The sequence below is a fragment of the Xiphophorus maculatus genome, chromosome 20, assembly GCF_002775205.1.
Source record: "Xiphophorus maculatus strain JP 163 A chromosome 20, X_maculatus-5.0-male, whole genome shotgun sequence".
In the NCBI taxonomy this organism is placed as follows: Eukaryota; Metazoa; Chordata; class Actinopteri; order Cyprinodontiformes; family Poeciliidae; genus Xiphophorus; species Xiphophorus maculatus.
The window spans coordinates 26,780,271-26,805,478 of NC_036462.1; the positions used below are offsets into that span (position 1 = coordinate 26,780,271).

General features: G+C 41.5%; 1 protein-coding gene across 2 annotated transcripts in view; it reads right to left on the minus strand.

The window, feature by feature from the left end:
- Positions 1–25,208, minus strand: part of LOC102225617 (cadherin-4-like) — a 301,946-nt gene that overhangs the window by 917 nt on the left and 275,821 nt on the right. Inside the window, exons 10-16 of one of the 2 annotated variants that reach the window (XM_023325117.1) lie at positions 22,108–22,293; positions 21,778–22,031; positions 15,809–15,960; positions 6,201–6,437; positions 5,414–5,647; positions 5,183–5,322; positions 2,660–2,824 (exon numbers count right to left, since the gene is read on the minus strand). In XM_023325117.1, coding sequence (XP_023180885.1) covers positions 2,660–2,824; positions 5,183–5,322; positions 5,414–5,647; positions 6,201–6,437; positions 15,809–15,960; positions 21,778–22,031; positions 22,108–22,293 — 1,368 coding nt within the window. The remainder of the gene's footprint in view (positions 1–2,659; positions 2,825–5,182; positions 5,323–5,413; positions 5,648–6,200; positions 6,438–15,808; positions 15,961–21,777; positions 22,032–22,107; positions 22,294–25,208) is intronic. The other variant, XM_005800636.3, reaches the window with a different exon arrangement.

Genomic DNA, 25,208 nt, shown 5'->3' on the forward strand with positions numbered 1-25,208 from the left:
AAACTTGACAGTTGGTCTTTCTAGAGGAGCAAAGCGCAATTTTTCAACTATGATGTTTCCATCAATTCAATTCACAATTATTTAATCAAGCACAGCACAGTAAACAATGTTACATGATACAAACAAGAAACTGATGTTTTGAACTTGTTTTCTAGCCACAGAGTAATTTGCAAACCCAGTCCTTGGTTGACCGAACTCAACACCAGGCCCTGGTGGAACTATTTGGGTAGAGGTTTGTTGCTGTCTTTCATGCAGAAATGCACTTGTACGGCAATGTTGATTTTTCTCTTGAGTTAGTCAATCAATCATCAATCAATCAAATTTTATTTGTATAGCACATTTCAGCAGCAAGGCATTTCCAAGTGCTTTACATCATAACAAACACAGAAACACAAAGTAATGCAACATAGAATCAACAATCAAAACATTACATTAAGTCAAGTACCATCATTAAATTGATTACGTTTCGAATACAACTCTAAACAGCTGGGTTTTTAAAGGAAGTCAGTATTTCAGCTGTTTTACAGTTTTCAGGAAGTTTGTTCCAAATTTGTGGTGCGTAGATGCTGAAAGCTGCTTCTCCTCGTTTGGTTCTGGGGATGCAGAGCAGAACCAGAACCAGAACCTGAGAGAGGTCTGGAAGGTTGATACAACAGCAGCAGATCTTTAATGTATTGTGGTGCTGAGCCGTTCAGTGATTTAGAAACTAATAACAGTATTTTAAAGTCTATTCTTTGGGAATATTCTAGTCCACTTCCGCTATCCCTTTTTTGTATCCACATGAGACATGACTGCTTTTTGAGGAACAAAAACATTAGAGAGAGTTATGTACATTTGTATGGTTCTTCAATAAGTAACTTTTTTTAGCTCCATTTGCCAGACAAGAATGGCAAATGGCTAAAACTCCTGGATGGGAGTCGTAACGCTGTTGTTCACGGAGGGGGCTGTGTGTAGAAAAGTGTGGTGGTCTTTCTGGTTGCGTTTCCATTAGCCATATAATTGCACAAATTGAAATGATAAAAATAAATTAGCTTAATGGAAACAGCAGTTTAAAAAAAAAACCCTCATTTTTTCCATAAAAAGTTGAAAAACGTCTTAGCGATGATGGGGCTGCTTACTGTCCGTATCAGAATAGATGTGTTTTGCAAAACTACAATGGAAACACAAGCCATGTGCCCACAGCCGGACGTTACTACTGGCAGAAACGACAAAAAAGACGACAGGAAGTAGTAGTAGAAAGATGACGGATTGCTTTTGTTAATATTTTTCAGCGCACAGTTCGTAAAAGGTTGTCATTCAAACGTGCCGAATCCAAAGATCTTCTGGAAAATCCCAGACTCCAGTTTCCCCAAAAACTGGAGTCCCCAGCACTGACGGCTGAGGAAGACTTAATTTTATGATCTACAACTACCATTCCAAGAGAACAACAAGAACATCTGATGTTGTAGCTGGATGTATGCTGTTAACCCATGTAGACGCATTTATGCCAATGTTTCAAAAGCCATAACGTCATTTCCAAAGCATTTCCATCAATACTCCACCAAACAAGGAGCAACTCATAAGTAAAAATGGAGACAGAGAAATCCCACGCACCTAGGACTACTTTAAAACATCAGAAGCGTCTTGCTCTACGTAGAAAAAGATTATCGAGAAAAAAAACAGTGTGGTAATCCTGATTGCTGGCTGCTCAAATTTTAAGGTAGATATTTATTCCCCACCTTCTGACTCTTTGGCAGGAAATTATTTCTGGGTCTTGTTCATGCTTTTAAATCCTACTGCTGGCTGGTGGCACAAACTTTTTGTCTTTACTACCTCATTCCCTGGACCCACTCTGCCAGCTTGATGTAGTACAAGTACCCTCCTGGCTGCATAGGCGCTTTCAAAAAACACATGGAGATGGCAAAAATGCTCTTTAATGCCACTTTGGAGGTTTTTTTAAAAAAACAAGTGCTTATCCTTCAAATGCATTAAGGATATTCAACCCCAAGGGTAGCCATATATTCTTCATGTCCAACTTACTTACTTTTTCTAACTCGAATTTCCAAACTACTCAGTCCTTTTAAGCCCAGTTTTAAAGTTTAAATACGAGACCTCACTTTGGATGTGTGGAAGATTTTCTTCAAAACATTCAACCTGCTAAAACCAAGAAGGAAGGAAGGAAGAAAGGAGAAATCTGAAGATACAAATCTTTTCTTTTCTTGTTGGATTTTTGTCTTTTTCCGTACCTGTCCAGCCCTTAAAAACAGACCAAAGAACCTTTCCTCCTACGAGAGTTTTCCCTGTGAAATACAAAAATGAGTGTTTTCAGGAGCTGGTTTTCCAGCTGAGAAAGCAGATTCAGGGGTGCAGTTGACTTTAAAGAATGCGGTAAACTCCTCTTCTCCGGCTCACCCACTGGGAAGGCTTCTAATGATCCATCATAATTCCCGAAAGCTGATTGAGATGCAAAACAAATGCCTCTACCAGGAGCGCTGCTGGCAGAAAGTTAATTCTCGCAACAGAAGGAAAATCGCTTTATATTAGCCATAGACCGTTATGACGGCATAATTATTTTTAAGTATAAAAACAGGTGCCCACCATAAAAACATGGATGCCCAATACATTTTTAAGTCATGGATCCAAGAAGACGCTGGAAGAAGGTGTTGACCTAAAAACCTACGTCGTTTATGAAGTCTCCTATGTCCCCCGGGTGGGGCACGCTGGGTCTGACAGGGTACTGCGACTCAGCAATCACGGGCCTCTCATCGACCCGGCGCACCCCCGTTGGCTTGCTGATGATGTGGTCCAGAGACTCCGGCTGCTGCAGCTGGCTCAGGTCGTAGTCCTGGATGAAACGACCAGAGAGAGAGAAATTGAGATTAAAATCGGTGAGGAGGATCGGAAACATCACAAAAATACAACAATCAAAGAATTCTTTGAGAGAGAGAGAGACTAGTACGTATTGAGTGTCAAACTCAAATCTGGCCGTCCATAGCTTTTTATTTGGCCCTCTAGACTCAAGGGGGCACAGGAGGTGACACATAAACTGAATCTTCAAAATAACAGTGTTTAAATATTATTTTATCAGTCAATTAAATCAGTCCCTCTGGTGTTTTGTGATTCTGAGATTGTGAAACTTCATGCAAAATCAGCAGATCCACACATTTCGTTGCGCTAATTTTGTTGTCAGTTTATGGCAAATGTTCCACAGAAATGATCAAAAACATTTAGTTTAAGTGACTGCCAACTCCAACACTGCTGCCTCAGCCTTATGAGCTGTCGTCCGTGATCGCCATGGTAACGAAAGTCCTCATATGTAAGCGAAAATTTCGCTAGCATTTTTTTGTAAATATCTTGATAGTTTGAACACAAAATCTGTGATTTTGACTATAAAAGAAAGTCACAAAAACAATCGCGAATTCCTGGAGATTGTGATGAATGTGAAAAGATGCATGTAATGATTTAACTTTAAAAAGTACTTATTGAATGCAGACACAGCTTTTTATTAATATTTTAAAAAATTTGTTTATGACTTCTATTTTTTTTTAATCAATCAGAATATTCATGATCTTGATACGGCCTAAAATCAACCGCTGTAGAGTTTACATTAAGATACACTCCTCCGGTTGGAATCCTTCCAATCCTTTAGTTTTCTTGTCCTCCTGTTGTTAGCTCTTTTAAATCTTTCTTCCCCCCACTAATTAACTTAATAGAAACAGAACAGGCTGTTTATCTCTTTACTGTTATCCTATATATGATTCATAAATATGCCCATTAAATCTTCATCCAGGCATGTCAGTGCAAAGAGGCCTGAGAGGACCACAACCATCTGTTGCTCGCGTTTTTCTCTCTCCACATATCGGTGTGTGTAGGAGTTGGAAATAAGTGAGAATCAAAATAACATTTATTTACTTAACTGTCTGCTCTGAACTCGGCTCGCTGGGGTTCAGGGACTTTAATTACATAGAAAATAGCCAGGAATATGCAGCTTCACATCCCTAAACTTCAACATATTTAGCGTAGCATAAAAATGGCTAGAAAGACGTGGTTGTCAATCAACAAAAGTATGTCACACTTTTTAGATATTTGTTTAAACTTTGTATTTCGCACCGTACCTAAAACAAACAACGCTTTACAGAAAGAAAAGAAGCAGATTTTATCTATGTTTCGACTTTATGTTGTTTTCTTTCACTTTCATTTTATTTCCTCTGTGCTGAGCTTGAAAATAACGATACTGGATTTTTTATTTACATAAAACTTTTTTAACCTGCACAACAAATCAGAATTAATAAGATGAGGTTTGTGTGAAGAAAAACCAAAAACAAAACCCAAAAAAGAAAACGCATGGTGTTTATTCTGCCTGAAGAAATCAGCAGGAATCTTAAGCTTGTCAGTGCCTTTTCTTTTCAGAACCCAAATGGCTGCTGGTTCATGCTGAGGTACCAGGAATACTGCCAATACGGATCATGATCAAAACCCTTAAACAGACAGAACGGCGCTATAATTATCCCCGCGCAGATGTAGAAGCTTTTGTAAAAAGTTTGAAGGTTTCGTATCGTTCCAAGAGACGAGAGCAGAGATGCTTTTGTGAAATGTGTGAAAAGCTGCTTTGTGATAGTCATTAAGGTTATAAATCTCGCAAAAACGGTTCCAAATAGCTCATTGCACTACGTCAGATTTATCATATGCAGTTTTTGTCGGCTCTTCGTGTTGTTTCCAACAGTCGACCGAGGCGGAAAAAAGCACAAGTCATGCGTGTTGACCTTTTCCAACAGCTTTCTAGGAAACGCAATAAAAGTGAGACATTGTTAATATGAGCTCAATCTGTGCTTTATCTGCGGGAGGTCAACGCAGTGCATGAATGTGTTGAAACGAGTGCGTTGGTGAAAGCAGTTCATTTCAGTGGAAGAATTTAAACTTAGTTTTTTCTTTCGTCCAGATAAATGAACTAAGCAAGTTTTCCCTGGAGACATTTAATAACTTCCTGTTGAGTAATGAACAGGCTTTTCTTTAAGTCTATGTGGCTAAAAGCCGCAAAAAACTCCTTAGCTTTAAAGCGCTATTTAGGTGTTTGCTGCAAAACCTTGTTTTTGCCAGAAAAAAGTAAGATTTTAATATTGTCATCTGCCTAAGATAATGGCCAAAATCATTTTTTGCCAAAAGATGATTTAGGAACAGAAATATCTGTAGTAATCTGTCGTACCTGGTCTTCCTCTCCACCTCCCTCTTCATCATACTTCAGGATGTTGTCTCTGACGTCGTCCTCTGGGTCGATCAGCAGGGGCTTCGCTTGCCGCTCTTTCTCTCTGCGCTTCATCCACACCACGAACAGCAGTACCATACCTTGCAAAAGAACAAACGAACAAAAAAAAAAAACAATCAAATTGTACCTTTTCTCAAACTCATGTCAGTAGCAGCCATTCATTCTACTCACTCAGCAGTATGATGATGCACATGAGGATAGCGATGATGGCTCCGGTGCCGAGGCCAGCGGCCGCCACGGCCCCCGTGGCACTGCAGTCCCCATTGTTGTCACAGGGACACACTTTGATCCTGATCATGGAGCGGTTGGACAGAGGCGGGTTCCCTGAGTCAGACACTATGACCGGGATCACGTAGACGCCTGCCTCCAGGTAAGGAATCTTCAGTCTGAGCTGAGCGTAGTCGCCTGCCGGAGTCGGACAAGGAATGTGGGTGAGAAGAGGGAATAAGACATCTTTTAAAACATAAACAACCCTTTGTTTGCATCACACGTGTGAGTGCACGGCATCAGCCGCTTCGACACGAGCAATCACTCTGACATGTATGACTGAAGGCAGAAAAGGCAGAAACATCTAAAACTACAGTGTGTAACCTTCAGCATCTATCACTCAGCCTCAGACAAGAGCCTCTGTGGGAGTCGGATCCAGGTATGTGACCAGATTTGTCCTCAAGACAGCCGCTGTGATACATCCATCCTGTTGGATTAGGTGACAGATCGGCTGCTCGGGGGACCGCGAGACGAATGGATCTCATTTGTCACAAACGATAGATCGTACGTCAGGGCTGGATGGCACCCGTGTTCCTCACTGCGAGCTTTCCGAGACGTTTTGTTAAACTCGGACCTTCCCTCTCACTGCCTACAGCCGCCACCGCCCCCGATCCAGAAGATTAATGCAGATATTTTGTGGTCCATTTTCACCACGGTCTAGTCTTAAACGCAGTGTGCGACGTTTAATTACCGCTCAGTCTGGAGATGGTCCAGTTCCGGCGGATGCTGGCAGGAAACGAAGGCAGCTCGAAGACAAACGGCCCGACGTTGGGCTCAGCGTCGGCGTCCGAAGCCGTGATGTTGATTCTGGAGTTGGGCCGGGCTCGCTCGCAGATTTGCGCCTCCTTGGGTATCAGCACGGGAGCGTTGTCGTTGACGTCAATCAGGTAGATCTGGAGCGTCCCAGTCCCGCTGGCCTGGGGCGAACCTGTGGGAGGGAGGGAAGACAGAAAAGACGACACCTTTAAAAAAAGAGAGACTGAAGAGTTCAAATTGAATGATAGGACACTGGGGAAGAAGAAGAAGAAGAACTAAGGACTGCTTCTTTCTCAGAAGCATAGTTGCAGACGAGTCCTTTGTGGAACTGAGAAAACACACAAGAAAGGAAGCAACGGGGAAGACAATGTGTTGTGTCTGCTGAGGGAGTGGAAGTGCAGGGAGGACGCGTGAAAGCCAAACACACGGAATAAACGAGTGGACACAGCCAGCAGATGTTTCCTTTCTTTGCCTTTATAATTGCCCTGAAAAGTTTGAACTGTCTGAGGTGAGACTCTCATAAAGATTTCTGTTATGTGCTCTTTGCATATCCCCCCTGAGAAATGAGTCCAACACTAACCTTTCAAAACAAGCTCATCATTGTAACCACTTCAGGTATGGTTCTCAATGCCAGGTCAAAGCAGGACCAATTTATTCTCTTTTTTTTCTGGGTATTTTTCCTGGCTGCTAACAGGAAAAAGAGCTCTTCAACTGAATAAGAAATATTGTTTGCTGCTGTTTAAAGTCGGTTCTGCTGAACACAGGAATGACAGCCTCTGGCTTCTTTCCTATCAGTAAAACTTCCAAAGCATCAAAATCAGGCTGAACTCTACTGTGAAGGTAAATATTTTACACAGGGACCGAAAAGATTTGTTGATAGCCAACCATAGCCACCATGATGCAAGTCAGGGGTCATCAACAGAGCTCGACTCCAACTAATTTGTTGAAGTTGGGGCAAAAATTTGTCAAGAGCTGCTGACCCAGCTCACCCTTTGCAATAAAAATAACTTTACAGTGTACGCAAACTTACCGTAAAAGTACAGAGATTTAGGATTGGTTGATTATTTCTTTGTCATTATTGCTTCTTGGCAGTAAATTTGCTACCAGTGTAAAGATGATTTATTTGATTTTAAATGCTGCCACATTTGGAAGGAACGTGCGTTTATGTGTTCAGCAGTAGTGTTAGGTAAGTGAGCTGCATCCATGTACAACAACCTGTTTGCCAAGCAGAGATTTTCTGAGATGAGACTCAATAAGCAGTGGAAATCTCAAAAACCGAACCCTGGCCTCAACCCATGCTCATCGCCCTTACGAAGTCCAGGATCAAAATTATACACACAGGCTCAAAGATACCTGGGTGTCTACTATGCTGGCTGGTTGAATTTGTGAATCTAATTCTTCAGCTTCATCTTAACAGCAAGACACCTGAAACCTTTAACATAACTGGTCGTCCCAACAAGACAACGACCACAAACACAAATCCATAGTGGCTCTGAAATGGATAAACTATGCAGAGATGCATGGATTAAGATTAATAGCTGTGGGTCAGTGGGAGGAAACCAACACATTTGAATGGATTCCAGCAGTTCTGGTAAGAGTTGTCATGTCACCAGTTTCGCCAGTTTGACGCTATGAAGATGATCGGAAATGACCTGCACTGTAATCAATCATCCTCCACTGCAAAGAGAGAAGTGCTGTTAATTCAAACATTAACAAGTGTGGTCAACATGGACTTCTGTTCCCTGATTGGCTCGGTTGCAATTCAACCGGAGAAATCTAACTTAATAGTAGAAAACCTAGACGCAGACCTGGAGAGAGATGATTGTGTATGAAGGCAATGGCCAGGCTATTGGTATGGTACCCACTACCAAAAAAACAAAATAAAAAAAAATAAAGCACAGAGGTGCAACACACTAAGGATATTTTAAACAAATATTAGTGTGGTGTATGTATATATTCCAGCCTGTATTTACAATTTCAATTTAAACTTGATAAGGGTATTTTCATTCCATCCTTTACAAAAATTAGCACTGGAGCTTCATTAAAAACACGAACATTTATAAAATGCATTTTCCTGATGAATGTCCCAAGCAGGGGACCGAATAGGTGCCGAACATTTTCCTGTCTTTGACCGCTTGTGTCCATGAGTCCACATACAACAGATTAAATCTCCACTCTGCAGCCTAAAAGAGGACAGAAGCAGGTAAGAGGGATAGGGACCGGCCTATAGGCACCATTACTACTGAAAAATAAATACAGTAGCTCACGAGCAACAAACGCCGAAACCCATGTTTATGTCTTTTTCATAGACGCATTGCATTTTTAAGCGAGGCAACGTCAAACTGCACTTGCACTTATGCCAGCTGTCTTCCCGCCGCACCGACCTGTCTGCATTCGAGCCGTACCAGCGGTGCTGAAAATATCCAGGACTTCACCGTGTAAATAATGAAGGAGCCACAAATCGCTAAGCACCAGAAGTCATATCGATTAAACATGAATGGACAACATTTCCCTTTTAATTCTACAACTTCTCTCCTCGACTTCTGCTCCCGAAGACGTGATGCAACACAATCCTATCTCTTAAAAAAAAAAAAAAACACTTCCAGGAGAAAAGATAAAACATAGACATATTGTTTTTGTTTCACTCTGGATCCAAACTTTTGAAAGATAGACAGAAATTAATGAGAACACTCCTGCACCACATGCCATGTAGAAGAAAATCAGTTGATCAAGCAAGTTTGTTTGTGTGGCATATTTGAGCAACAAGGCACTTCAAAGTGCTTTACATCATAAAAACACAAAGATAAAACGTCACGAACACAACATTCAGTCACCGATTGAGAAACCAGGAACAAACGCTACATTTTGTCGAGTGGCATCGTCAAAATCATCAATACACATAAAATATGTTGGTCGATGTTCCAGTGGTTTTGGTTCATAAGCAACTCTGAGCAGGTGGGTTTAGAGGAAAGGTGGTCCTATAAAGCACAGGTGTCAAACTGGGGGCCAAATCTGGCCCGCCACAGCTTTTTATGTGGCCCCTAAACACTGCAGACGTATGCATAAATAGATGAAGATAACATCACAATAACAGTTGTGTGCTTAAATATTGTTATATTAATCAAATCAAAGCAATTTGTATCCGTCTACTGGCAAATTACATCAGTCAATACTTTCAGTTTTACTGCGATCGTGAAAATTAACGCAAAATCAACAAATCGCGTCGTTTTTCTTATGCTTGTGCATAACAGAGTTTACTGAAGATTTTCCTGAAAAACTGTCAGACATTGGTTTTAAGTGATGCCAACTCCCACCTGCAGGTGGCGGTATATTTTACCTCCACACTTATTTGCGAATAATAAAAAAGTCACATTCATTATCGTACCTAAGCGGAAATATTGCAATGCTTCTTGCAAATACTTCCGAGAATATGATCTTAATGTGTCCCAAAATGAAAACGAGTTGGACGCCCCTGCTATAAAAGTATTAAATCAAACGCGCTGAACTCAAAAGCAAACAAAATGAACGTGTCCTTTTGAGTTAATATCAATAATCATGGGCTGGTTTGCATTGGCTTAGTACAAAACCCCACCACCCCAAAACAAAACGGGATAAGACATATCCCATGCACGACAAAATGTGGAAAAAGTGAATTGCGTCTCACTGCTTTTGCAATGCACTGTGGGTACACTGCACTGTTGAACAAACAGTGATTTATTGTGGCCTCGACTTCTTTTTTGTTGACAGCTACCTCCGAGCAGTCTGTCAGCAAGCCGATGTAAATTCCCAATGAGGCGCAGCACACAGCGTGCTCCAGCAGCTCATCAGTGTTTTTCCTATGAACTCCTCTCCGCTGCACGCCGCAGCCTGGTGCATCAACTACAAGCAAAGGTCCGCTGCCCGGCGCCCCGAGGCCCATCGACTGTCTTGTCGGTTATGATTGGCCGGGTGCTTTGTTGCCGCTCACGCTTCGCTTGAGTAGAATAAGTGAAGAGAATTCCAATCAAAGTGGAATATATCCCCTTGTTGACGCCGGTCTCCAGAATCAATAGACAGTCAACAACTTTAAGCTGCGCCTGGCGCGCTTCGGGGCGTCGAATCCCTCATTTCTCACCGGAGGAGAAAAGAAAACACCTGGGTGCCTCCTACTTCAACACAGAGCGAGTTACTCTGTTTGCCGAGCTTTAGTCATTTGTCTTCATACAGAGCTGCAGCGGCTGAGGTGGATGCTGAGGACGCTCACCGGCAGCTAATGGGTTTTCTTTTATTATTTTGACCAAAAAGTGCTTGAACACGTTTTCTGCGTTTGACTTTTTCCACATAATGTTGGGTTAACATGACCGCAAGCTCCTTTTTTTGAGGTTTTATTGGCTCTAGTGGCCTTTATTTGATAGTTAATTGACAGGAAAGACATGCGGCAAAGGTCGCCAGGCCGGGAATCGAACCTGTGACAGCCACGTCGAGGACTAAGGCCTCCATATGTGGGTTGTGCTTAAGCCCTGCGCCACCACAGCACATCCCACAACCACAATCTTCAGTGTGTTACTGGGAATTTTATAGGTGAACATAAAGTGGTTATAAGGGTTTAGGATCCAAAATTTAACATCATGTAAAATTAATTTATATAGAATATGAGTCTTACTACTTGAAATAAGTGGCAAAAAATGTAAGAGTTGCACAATGTTCTAATTTTTCTTGATCTGTCCTTGTGTTTCTTCTTCATGTTTTTCATCTACAAACTCAATCTCCTGTATTCAGCCACATTACCAGCAAATGTTACAGAAGTGACAATTGCCCAAATATGTTTTACGAATGACGTATGCTTTCTGAATCATCTCAAGGCTTCTTCTTTCCTTTTTGTTTTTTTCGGGGTGGGGCAAAGTTCAGTTGCACTTTTCTATTGTCGAGGCACAAAAGAGCCCTCTGTATCTGAGAGCCTGGATAATGACATGTCTACCTCCCATGGCGAGTTCTGCACATGTTGTGAAGAGATTTTTTTCCTCTGTGATCTTCCACCAGTGTTTCTCACCCGGGCCTCATTTCCTCGCACAGCTCAGCACAGATTTTCTTATTTTTCCTCTTTTCTGTACCCAAACAGCTGCTTCGGCCTTCCGCTAATGATCCCGCTGTCGCTCAGATTAATGCGTTATATTTTGCCACATAAGAACAGCCTGATTATTAGGGCGGGTTCCTTACGCGTTTTGAGTTTATAATGCCGTCTTCCAAATGCAAATGGAAGCAGCATTGGCGACCGTCACGTTGGCTGTGTGACAAAATACAACTTCCCCTCACAGATTTCGCTGTTGAAATCCTGCCTCAGTGTGTAGTTTTATTTTTAAAACTCTTTTCATTTTAACAACACAAAAAACTTTTTTTTGTTTGTTTGTTTACATGCACTCTTCAAAGGCATGGTTCTTACATTAATTTTGGGCTTTTGATAATGTCTTGAAACTATTCATTCTTCTTCCCAGGTTGGCAATTTAACACGACAAACAACTTCATCAGATTAAAAAGAACTAAACAAGAATTGAGTCCATAAATGTGAATATTATGCATTTTATCTTTAATCCACATTTGGTCGACTACTGTAGGTCCTAACACCACAAGTCTGAATCATGTTATTTCCCACTGGTGCTCCTGCATAACAAATCCTTTACAAGTTCTATTTTTGGCTAACAACTTCACATCGGCTAATAAGTAAATAATTTGACAAGATTTCAGTGTTTTTTGTGATTATACTTAGTCTAAGGTTAAGTTTAGGCGTTAAGAATGTTTTTGAATATGCAACGGAAAACATTTTTGGAAGCTCAGGCCTTCTGTATTTAAGCAACAGTGAACTGAAAACGAGGATTAAAACCCAAATAACACTGGAAACAATGTAGTTCAAATGCTTGGCCCGTAGGATGCAGTGAAGCTTTTTTTTATACAGAGTTTAAATTTGATCTGGCTCATGTAGTATCTCTCTTTGCAAATGGCATAAATGTTCCACAACGAGCACAATTTGTTCTAACACCTCAGTTAATCTGAACAGCTGCAGCAGCCCAGACAGAACATGGAGGTCCGCCAACGTTGTTGTTGTTCTGCGCCTGAGGGCGTACGCGCAAGATGACTTGATTGAGTCAACATTTCCAATAGTTCTCAGTCTACGTTACGGACAAGATTCCCATTGCGTTTCTAAAAAAGTTTCACTTTCTGGAGCCCGTTGTCAAGCCTTTGAGTTTAGGTCCGGCTAAAATGCTGTTGCCAGGTAAGAGAGGCCAGAATGCAACAAAACATTTCTGTCGTACTGTCCTGGCATGGTCATGTACAAACAGGGTGTTAGACTTTTTGAAAAGTTGTCTGTTTGGAAATGCCGTGAAAATCAGAGTGGAAAAGAAAAGCCTGGATGTTGAAATTAAGGAAAAAGTACAATTAGCATGCTAACGGGCTTGTGTTCAATGCCGCCAACCACAAGCTAGCTAACAAAGCTACTGGACCAACTAAACTAGCTAGCACCAGTTTGTCAGACTGTGATAATATTCTGTCCACCCCTAAAGTCACTATCCACGGCAAAGTGAGTTTTACATCAACATGGACAGAGAAGGCGCTAAAGAAGAACCTCATGCTCCAAAATCCAGAATTACCAAGCTTGACTGAAATCTTCGGTCGCTAGCATCCAATTGGATTGTAGGAAACAAAGGAATTTGTCATGACAAATGTAGGAAATTAAAATGCTCGACTATGAAATCCAACTCCACAGCCAGGGAGTGCAGCGTGTGCACGGCTCACAGAACACGCACAGTGTGCCGGCGTACATGGAAACCTCGAAAAAGACTGAGCCGTCTGGTCACAATGAAAAGAAGTACGGCTCATAGTAGACCCTCACAGAGTCTATGTCTAGTTTACTGCTTGTATTCATTTAGGTGACATTTGCTAAAGAGCTTTTGACCAACTATCTCTACATTTGCGCCTTATGGGTATAGTTTTTACCTCGACTAGTAAAATCTGGTCTAGATTAAGGAAAACGCCCAACAAATTGCACTGGTTTGTGCGAACAATGTTTTTAAAATTCACTGAGTTGTTTGGTCTGTGATCATTCAGCCATGAAAAAGGACGATTCACACAAATAATTAAAAGCCAAGGATTAATATTTATTGCTATGCACGGGTGCATGAAAAGCTTTTTGAAAAGCTGCAAATGCTTTTTCATCTGTACATCTTCATATTTATGAAACAAACCATCCGTCTTCATTCATATTCCATGCCGCATCCCATTGAGAGCGTTTCTCATCCCAAGGTTTTATTCCGCAGCTTTTTATTAAATGTAATCTGGGTATTTATTTCTTCAGCTAAATTCAAGGTGTATAAAAAAAAGAAAAGAAAAGCGGGCTGCGTGCGCTGCACACATTTTAAACCTCCCCTGGGGCAAATCTGGGATGTTTGGCTTTTTTTCTAAATTAAACTGTCTTGACATGATTTGAAGGCTGCTTCCCAGCCTGCACAAGACGCAGATCCAGTGTAATTTCCCCACAAATCCACCTTCCATCTTAATCCTTGGAAAATTTCTAAACGATCCTGCCTAAATAGTGAGAAAATAGGTTATTTGATTAAGCTCTGATCCACTTAGTCCTTTGATTCTGAACAAGAAAAGCAGAAAATAAACCTCTGTGATATCTTTATCAAAGGAAATAAGCAAGATCCTACAGCACCCAAGCACCTCGGTCTGGCTCCGCAGGAGGGCTACGAGCTAAAAGTAGCATTTTGACCTGATGAAACGTTAAAGGCTTAGCAAAGTTGTAGCGGCTCATCTTGATGAGTGCTAAGTGTCATGGAAGTCCATCGATAGTGCATGAAATGCCTGGGGGAAACAGCTCTAATGGCAGCCTCATGATGGCACTGCAGGAAAACAGAACATGCCTATGGGAGACGTTTCGCCGAACTTCATGGGAATACAACAAATGTGTGTCAGACTGTCATTTTCCAGTGACGCACAAAGTCACAGACGGACTGATACACCTTGCAAAACAATACAAACCCTTTTGAAATGTTCATTTTGCAACCACATTTAATGGCATTTACTGGGATTTTGTGTCAGAACAGCATAAAATGAAAGGAGCCGGATACGTGCATTTTTGCAAAGTGTGCCGTGCATTGGTGTTCATATAACCAACTTGCAGTGCAATTACGTCAGAGCTGCTAGTCTTCCCATCAGATCCAAATCCACTTTAACATCTTTCAACGTTGTGCTTATTCGAGATCTGAACTTTCTCTGGGCCTTTTCAGCAGTTGAATAGCTCCATCCATCTTCTCATCAAGTCCTACCACTTTTCTGTCACTGCTGGAAAAAAAAAAAGCTTCCCTATACGCCGATGCTGCCACCAACATGATTGTCAGGACTGTGGGTTGAGGGAATGAGCGTTTTGGCTAACGATGGTCTAATCCGTTGAAGAAGAATTAAAATCTCATTCACAGATGTCAAAAATATGACCAAAAACAAAGAAAGAAAGAAAAGAAAGTAACATACCCAGTCCAGTCGAAGCCTAACACCGTGCTTAACTTCACACCATTGATTCCAACATACATGCACTATTCAGAACGGGAACACATCAAAAGTGCAAAAGAAATAAATAAAATACCTAGAAGAGGTGACATGTTTTGACAAAATCCCTTCCATTTCTTTGCATCTATAACTAAATAACAGATTTTTCAATACACCAGCACAGCAGGCAAGATAGGAAACGATGGAGTAGCCGGAGGGGTTCTTGAAATGAAAAGTGTCTTGGGCGGGCCCCACTTCCCACCCACACACCTTCTATTTTCTTTGTGAAGATGTAATTTCTTCACATTTTCAGTTTGAGCATTGCTAAAGAAAACACCCAGCCACTACAACTAAAATAAATCAGAAAACACACCCTGATGTGTGTGTTTTCTGCAGCCGGCTGAGCTGCCTTCTAGAAACATGGAATAAACTTGTTCGGGGTGCAACTTATAGGTAAATAGTTCTACCATCTGTTCAACAAGAACAGCTGTGTTCAGTGGCGGCTGGTGGTGATATTTGAAGGGTGGGCTAGTACACTGTATATAAAATTCTGAGCGTTATCACGTATCTTGTTTAAAAATGATAGTAATCTTGTTTTAAGATAACTATCAATCACGTTTAAACAAGATGCGTATCACATTATAGCGTAATAGTGCTCGGAACTTCGTGATATCAATGCGCTTCTGTAACAATGCGCTTCCGTACAATCACACTAATAAAATGAAACAAGATACAATGTTTTCAAATGAGGCCTTATTTAAACAGAACTTCACTCTGACGACTTTAATACAACGGTAATACAAAGGTTGGGGACCGCTGGTATAGACGACTGAATACAAAAATGTGTACCGAAGCACAATTCTGCACTACATTGTGATGGTCTATCAGATAAAATCCCCTTAAATTAATTGGAACTTGTCATAGTATGACAAAATGTGAACAAGTTCAAGATGGATGACAACTTTTCTAAGGCACCGGTAATTAATTTTTGGGCACTGTTGGTTAAACACACTCATCCTGACTTACCAGACTTACCATTGTCGTACGCCAAGAACGTGGCTTCATACATGTTGTTTTTGACGTACATGGACTCCCTGTCCAGCAAGGCCATGGTGGTAATCTGACCGTTGGTTCTGTTGATCCTCAGCCAGTTAGCCGGGTCGGAGAGTTTCGAGTACCTGGGCCGACAGACAGACGGAACAAAAACAAGACTTCAATTCCATTTAAAACAATAGGTCTATATATTCTACATCATGACTTTTTGCAGCTCATTGTTACTGCGATAAAAAGCAACTCTAAAGCTTTTTATTTGTAAGCCCAAAGTGGCTATTATCAGGTTGAATGCTCATTACCATAACAAGCCGCAGCAGCCGAGCGCCTTTGAAACGCGGCGGCGGCAAGGAGAGCGGAACATATGTTCGTCAAACTTATGAACGCAGCAGCTCATTAGCATCGAGAGCGAAGAAAAGTCCTGTGTCCATTTGTGGAAAGGCTCGTAAATGCTACTCCGGCCCTGTGTACCCGCACGGCGGCCGTCGCCGTCATCAGCGCATTTACAAATCTCATTAACGGCAGATAATAACCGCCCACAGCTGACCGGGAGGAGGCAGGGAAGGGAGCCGGGTCTAACGAGAAACGGTTAATCACGAGTCTCGCCAGAGGGTCAGAGTGTGGCCATAACGACAAGAGACGGGGTTCAGAGAACGGAGGAAGAAAAAGAAAACGGGGTGAGACAGAGATCACAGTGGAGTTTATCTGTAAACACGGGCAGCGGAACATGACGGCCATGAAATAGGAGGCTTAATTAAAAGGAGAGAGAATCGTCAGCCAGTTCAGTAAACCAATATCACCTCCAGCTAAAGACATGTTCTGAAAAAACAAACACTGTATTTCTTCTGTCTGACATTAAGTCAGACTAAGACGTTTCTGCTTTAGGTCAGTTACGATTACTACAATCATCACAGATGCACAAAAAAAAAAAAAATCACAACTAAGTGAATTTTTAGAGGGTTTTTTTTAGCTGTCTTTTCAAAGTTTCTTAAAAATGGTGCTTCATACAACTTGGGTGAATTTTTGGTGTCCTTCCATTCACTTCTCTTGAGTGTGTCCCATTCCTCTGGGCAGAACAAGTGTAACCGAGTCAGGTCTGTGGGCTGCTTTGCTCACACACTCACACACCTACCTTTCCCTGCTCAGTTTCTTACTGAGTACTATGATTTGAAATTTGTGAAGGCCAATGCGAAACATTAACTTTGTGGCCTTTAAGTCAAGTTGCAACTAATTTTGATCAGAGTCACTGATCAGAGTCACTGTCCATTTGGAAAACCCATTTTGACCCACGCGGGGCTGATGTCTTCAGATGTTTCAATATTTCTAGGTAGTGTTATTTTTTTCATGACACCATCTATTTATAGAAGTGGACAGGTTTTGCAGAATTACTGCCTGCAGCACGATGATGCCACCCCATATGTATGTTGTTCTCAGATAACACCCTCAAAAGCAGCTTCAGCAGAACCACAAGACATTAACATCTTTGTGTCCGATGTCACGCAAGTGAGCAGAGCGTTCAAGCACAGTCTTCTTAAAACATACCCATTTCACTAAAATGCTATGAATTAACCAATTAAAAGATTTCACAGCCATGACATCCTTCTTTTTGCGTTCCCAAATTGTTAAAAAGCATAGAAATCTTAGTGCACCTGAACTTCAGAATCTGAGGAAAGCAATAAAAATGTCTCGAAATGTCTTATTACTCTGGCATTTAGCAAATTAAACTGTCAGACGGTAAGAAACAGTACATGCAAATATCCACTTCTAACTATACATAAACACAAGAAAAGAGAAATAATTCTCCTTGTAAGAGCTTGCCGCGCTGTTGCCCAGCAGGTGAGGGTTTTGCTCCTGGCGCTCTCGTCTCCTCCCTCTGCCAGCAAGGTGTCACCTCCACCCCCCTCGCTGCACTTATTTGCAACCGGCACGGCTAAATGTCGTACCGCATCTCCGAGGACTTTGTTGTTAGTTTTACAGAAAGTTCAACCCTAGTCTTTGGCTCTGGTTCCTGGAGATCTTCATAGTGAAAGATTCTGTCCACGTCTAAATATCAAAGATAAACTAGCAGTAGAAACATATAGGAAGTATTCGGATTTACTGGCCAAAATATGTTCCTACATTGAAGAAGTGAAATGCTGTTCGTTGAGGCACATTTTATAAACCTGGCTGCTCTCCATGCATATTCACCACTCGTGAACATCGGTAAATACCCTATTGTCATCGGAACGCCGTCAACTGTGATGCGATTTGACATTTCAATACTTTGCTAAAACATTTAAAAGGAATTTCAATCATAAGAATTAGGATCTTGGATCTTTGTTTGTTTACGCACACACTTTAATCTTTTTTTGTGTGACTGTGGACTTTGCTGTGATCAACCAACACAAAGCACAGCATGAGCGCGAAGTGGAAGGAAAACGACAAAAAGTTTCCTGAATGTTTCCTCAAATAAAAGTCTGAAAAGTGTGATGTGCGTCACGTCCAGCTCTCCCCCATAACTGGCACACTAAAAATCAGTATAATAGAGTTTTCCGTGACAAAACACGGTGGTTGTTGCATCATGCTATGGGAGATACCATTTCAGCTGTAATGAAAAATTGCAAGTGGAAATGAAATAGAAAACATGCAATAATTTTCTTCCACTTCACAGTTATGCACTGCTTTGTTTGGATTTATATATAATTTAGCTTGTCACAGTGGATCAATTAATCTCATGATGAACCAAAAATAATTTGATCATTTCTAATCTGATGATTAATAATTTCTCAAGTGCAATTTGGTTTACAGAGACTCCACAATCCATTTTATTTATACTTTTGGTTGTAAGTGGTTTTTGTTTCCGTTTTATTTATTATTTCTGGTTGTTGTCGTCTTTTATTTCCGATATTTAAAATGTCTTCCGGTTCCAGTGTTAAAGTGTTCTTTACAAAATTAAAGTTTGCTTGTGTTTTTAATTCAACTCAACTCAATTCAAAAATACTTTCTTGATGCCAAGGAGAATTTAAATGTTGTTGTAACTCATATTAATTCAAATTCTTTCAAATTTGTGAGGCTGAACTTGCATTAATATGCCCTTATCAAGATATCATCAATACGTTAGAACAATTTTATCATTTATCGCAATAATTCCCAGGACAATTTATCGTTCAGCGAAATTTGTTATGGTGACCGGGATTTAAAATCGCGGTAAATCATGTTAGTTAAGGGTTTAAGAAAAAAATAAAGGAGTATAAATATTTCTGAAATGGACCTCTTGTCCAACGGCCTGCCAGCTTCCAGCTCAGATCTCTACCAACCGAATAATCTTCATCATGATCTCGCATCCCAAACAAGTGTCCTTGTTATGCAGAGAATAATCGACACTTACAAGGAACGCACAAGGACACGCACGCAAACCCACATTTACTCAGCCTCACCGCCTCTTAAATCCCATCAAACAGTAAAATCAGCTGGCAAACAGTCTTGGCTTCATATAATCTTGTTTTCTTTTTCCTCCAAAGAGAGAGAGGAAGGGAGAGAACAAAAAGACAAGAAATTCAGAAAAGCATAAAACAGCCAAAGCTGGCCTCTCTCCCATCCACGATGCAGGGTTTTCAGTCATGCTCTGCGGGTACTCGCCTGCATGTCGACGGTGTGCATGTAGCAGCCGGTGTTTGTGCATTTCTGTGTCTTTTGTGCAGGGGGGTTCAAGCGAGGTTACTGAAAGGGAATATAGGAGTAGAGTCCATGCCGCCGTGAGCCGAGAGACTGCTGGAAAAACTCCCGAGGAGGAGAAAGCGGCTCTGAGCTCACATCAATGGGAGACACACTGACCGACAGGAAGGAAAATGACGGGGGTCAGCAGGGAGGGAGTTGAGGGAGAAAAGAGAGTGCGGTACATGAAAAGCAAGTTCTTTCAAAGGGCAAATGAGCTCAGGCCGTTTGCATAAAGGAATAGACGGAGGTTCTTCTTACGCATGAGTACGCCTCTTTCTTTCACCTCTCTTTTGCCAATTAGGTAACATTTCCGCCAGGTTTCGCCGCGGACATGGCTGCATCCCTGACATTAAGAAAAATCCATCTGGTGCCGACAGCGGAGTGGAAGGCCGAAGCCGGACTTTGGCGGGGCACGTGGGAGTTTCCGCCGCAGAGGGGTCGATGCTGGAATGGCACCATCACCGCCGCGTGTCGTCCCGGCTACAACGGCACGGATCGATGAGGAGGATGGCAGGCGTTCCGGGGAGGGCACGCTGGACGGCTGTCCAGCTCGTTGCAGAACGACCTCCTCACACCGGCTGCCTGGCAACTGACGGGAGGGGGAGATAGCCGGGACGTGGGTGGGAGATCAGCGGAAAATGTCGCTTCAGAGGCGTAAGCTGTGAAGAAAGCTTTCTGCGCTGATTAAACGCCTGTGTAGCTCAATATTTTGTGCGGTGCGATATGGGAAGTGCACAAAATATTGGAAATGTTTAACTACAAATGAATACCACGCTTCAGGCTGATCCCAGCGCCTTGCTTGGGCGAGTGCTTTAATAGAAAAGCCAATAGTGGACGAGGATTTCCCCCGATGTTAAGGAAATGTAAGTTCCAAACTTCTGTCACGGATGGCCGTGATCGCAGTCAGCATATTAGCTTCTACGCTAGTGCTTACAAAGAGGTGTACTCACTTCCACTTTGAGAGACTTTTTCTTTGTTCTTATGACGCGGTCTGGCTCAATATGGACCCATCTTAAGGACCAGATTTCTGTCTGGACTTTGAATGATTTTTAATTCATTCTGGAAATGATCTAGTTTATTATTAGACCTTTATTTCACCAAATAAAACCCATGGCCTCTTTCACAAAAGTGACCTGACTGAGAAAGGCAGTGACCCACGTCATAATGGATAAGTTATTACACAGCAATAACAAAATAACAAAAATAGACCTGTTAGCTGTCTTATAGTGGCCAAGAGATCGGTCACCTAGGCATAAAAATGCACCAACATATTCTGAATTGACTTGATCAAAAAACTCTCACACTAGATTTTCACTACATGATAAATGTTTTAATGACTGAGTTGCTGAAACTTGCAAGGAGATTTTGAGACATTATGATTATAGAAAATACAGAGAAAAATGTGGGTCAAACACAACTAATATAATGTTCAACCAAAATATCGCAATTCCATGTTTTCCTGACATTGTGGAGCTCTAACTTGGAGACATATGCAGTTGATTCAGGCTGCAGGAGAGTGCATGAAAGCAAGACTTCAACAGAAAACAGGAAGGCTGATGGTATTACAGTCAAGTTTCTTTGCTTAAGGTATTGCTAGCCTCAATAACCGCAAATACAGGATGCTAATGATGTGATCTGTACTAGCAGCCTGAAGGAACTCCCAATGGTGAATTTGTATTTTACAAGGCTTTACTTGGACTCAAGCTGACCTACATTTCTGCTACAGTTGCACTGAGAAATGTTTATCTTCATAGTTGTTTTTTTTCACACGACTTGGCGTTTCTTTCTGTCTCTTTTGCCCGGACAGAATTGGGTAAGTCCACTCTGTTCCGTCTCTTTGGAACTTACTACAAGAAACTTTGAGATTGACTGAATTAGTGCTTTAACATCCAAACTAAAAGTTCTTGAGGCAGATTCAGCGACGTAGCCTGTCATTTTCTTTTAACTGTGTAACTTTTTGTCTTGAATTAGTTGCTGCCTCTTGGTCAGGAGGACTCGATTGAAAATGAGGTTTTTAATCGCAATTGGCAATTTTGTCCTGGAAAAAATTAAAGCTAAACAGACAATTTAAAATGTCACCTTGTTTTTCTGTTTTTTGTTTTTGTCTGACACGTCACATGCTTCTAAAAAGAAATTGCCGCTCACTGCAGGATGGCAGGAAAAAAAGTGTTTCAAATGTCCGTGGAGAAAATCAAAACCAGAAATTCAAAACATGCAAAGATTAGTTGTTTTTTTTTCCAGAGCTATACCTGACGATCTGGTGGATGAAGTGGTCGGGGTCCTGAGCTGCGAACACCGTGAGCGTGGTCCCCGCCGGCACGCCCTCCTCGAAACGGATCGTCTTGGGGTTGACGGGGAAGACGGGCGGCTCGTTGACATCCTGGACAGAGATGGTGACCCCCGCCGTGGACTGAAGCGAGGACTGGATGCCGCTCGCCAGGTGGGCCTGATTGGACACCACCACCGTCAGCATGAAGGCGCGGTTCATCTCGAAATCCACCGGCTGCAACGTGATGGCACCAGGTGAGATGGTCGATAACGACGGGACAAATCGGAACTACATGCAGCTTTGGTTTTACCTTGACCACCGTGAGCATTCCCTCATTCGTGATGGGATTTGTGCGGACGGTGAAGTGTCCTAACGGGTCGCCGTTGACGATTCGATAGACAGCGTTCCAGTTGGGGGTGTGGGGCTGATCCCGGTCCACCACAGTCAGGTTGGTTACCACGACGTTCACCTTGTTCTCCGGCACCTCACCGGAAAACTGCACAGAGGAGGAAGGGAATGGACGGGCAGGAGAGAAAAACATTAAGACGATGTCGGCATAGAAGTTTGACCGTTTGCTAATAACTTGATTTATTGACTTTTGACTCATTTGCTTGCGCCGTCATCCATCTTTAGAGGATTTTACATAATTGCTCTCCACAGAAGCACGAACCCGAAGCGGTCGCAGCGCAAATCGGATATTAGAAACAAGGGGGGGAGGGGAAGAGAGGAAAAACCGGCGCATTTGTCCAAATGTGGATAATACAAAATGATATCTTCCATTATGCTAATGCGGCGCTTTATTCCGCACCATATCTGCTCAGATGCAACTCTTTAATTGAACAAATGGATTTTTCAATTAAGTGTTTACCCATTTAATTTGGATTTTGTGCATGAAGCAAATCCAGGTCTTAATAGGTAATTAGATAAGTGCTGTGATTAAGACAGCAGTCGGAATAATCTCTGGCTAATGATCTTCATTACATTGCAATCGTAGACAACTCTCCCATAAACTAGCTTGTGGAGGAAGCTCTGTGACAGCTGGAGAGCCCGAAGAGGAATTTACAGCACAGTGGGAAGCATTTATCTAGATGTGAAAGGACAGGCACTCAAAGGTAGACGCGAAAAGTTTAACCCCTCAATCCAGTTTTCCCATTGGACATTTTAACTGATTTTATTTAGCATTAGTGTGACTAAAACCATGTTGTAACATGACTTCTTTTCCTCTCCCATTCTCCTGGTTAATTTAGTCCTTCTGCTTTAGCCTCCACAAACCGAACCGTTTGATTCGGATGTGCCGAGCCGGAAAACGTGCAGAAGATCGGCCTTTTGAGGACGGACGTCGCCGGGCTTTATTACAGACAGACGGACAAATTCCCAAAGGCATTCAGGGCTGGCTAAACGTGTGCACAACCACTCAGGTTCTCAAATTTCAAGCAAACACGTATCCGCTCTAGAAATAACTACTGAGCAGAAAAACAAAAGCAAATTGGCACTTTGAGGCCGACACACAGGGCCCGCATTTTAGCAAGGTAGATGCAAACACAATGCATTCTTTTAAATGGTGCCTGCTATTTGGTGGCAATTTTTAATGTAGAAAGAGCAGAAAATTAGAAAAAACAATCCAACCTGCTGCTTCATTAAAACTGAATGGGGATGCAACAGGAAGTTGGTGGGTTGAGGATGGAAGAGCAAGAACAAAAACCAGCAACCTCTGTCAAAAAAACCTTTTATTTCCCTTTCTTATTTTGACAATGCATTTCAAATTAGCACTGTATATGTACATTACTTACATGTTTTGTAGTCTTTAATATTATAATGACCTAGAAAAAGTTTTGCTTAAAGTGATTTTGGCAAAAAAATAAAATAATAAATAAATAAATATCCCCACCCTTTTTTTTTTTTCCAAAACGATGATTTATGTAAAAATTTGAAATACATACTTTTGGCAAACAAAAAAAAATGACTTAGGCCATTATTGCAGGAAGGTGCCAATATTTTATCCTAAGTCAATGGTTTTTATTTTCAAATGAATCAGTGAGGAAACATCCAATTCATCGTTTACAAACTGTTTTAAAAATTTTAATTCAGTTTTAAATTGCTACTGTGATTCTTCTCTGGCAGCTTTTTGATGATTTGCAACGACCGTGAGGAAGGCCGCCAGCCAGGTCTGCTGGTAAAGTTGTTCCCTGGTGCTTCAAATGTTGCTGGAGCCTTCACCTCACCAGAACCTTCGACCCAATGAAGCCAAAAACTTTTGGATCGCCGTGGCGATGGGAAATGTTCTTCAGGTGACAGAAGCCCGACTTTATTATCGTCGGAGATTGGGCTGTAAAAGTTCAATAGCAACTTGTCCAGATTCCTCATTTTCAGCAGTTTTTTGATAAATTGTTTTTTAGATTTCATTGGATTTTCACATTTTCAACCCTTGTGCTTCGTTTTCTGCATTTGATTAGATTAGATTGGCTAAAAGCAATGTGTTTATCACCCTTCATAACACAATGACAAACAAGTAATAACACAACACTTTCAGACCAAAGCTGAAAGCATTTATCTTTTTCTTTTTTTTGTCAAATTGGAAGTGATATATTAGCTTGGTTTACAAGCAGTGGAGTAATTTTGCCTAATTAACATGCATATACTTTCTCTTTGCTCCACCAGAAACCAATGAACTCTTCTTGCGTCTGTCAGAAAATAATTTTAAAAAATTTAAAATCACACAACTGTTCCAGATTGCGTTGTTTGTGTGGGAAGCAAAAGCTAGTTACAGAATATAACAATGTAGTGGAAAAAGCAAACAGAAACAGGGTTTTTATGAATTTTTACTCATTGCCATATCTGAGTCACACCCCAGGATAACGTAAACCGGCCCTTTAATAACAACCTTGTTAGTTTGTTGAGCACAACGTTTTGCAAAGGTATTTGTTTGCTTTTTCCATTTTGTTACGTTACAAACACAAACTTTAATGTATTTTATTAGTATTTTATGTTAGCTCATATATATAAAGTGGGAAGACAATTATACATTTTGCTCTTGCTTTCAGTAGAATCAGTAGAATCTGGGTGTAGTGATGGACTCGGACCCAAACCTTCAGAGACACATAAAGATAATTAGAAAGTCAGCCCTCTGTCACCGGAAGAACATTTCCAGGATTAAAGGACTGATGTCCCGGAAAGACCGGGGTTCTCTTTTCAAAACTAATATCACTTTTGGACAATGTTTACCACTCCACGCATCACACTGAAACAGCACTGCAAGTCTGCATTAGAGACCAGCCGCTGCATCCTATGAGCACAAAGGAGCATCATCACAGGTCCTTCCCGCCGTCAGCAGTTGTTAGGCTGTCTAACAACAGAATAAGCTTTTCCTTCTAGTCCTTCTGTATTGCTTTGTAAAAAAAAATGTGTACAAAA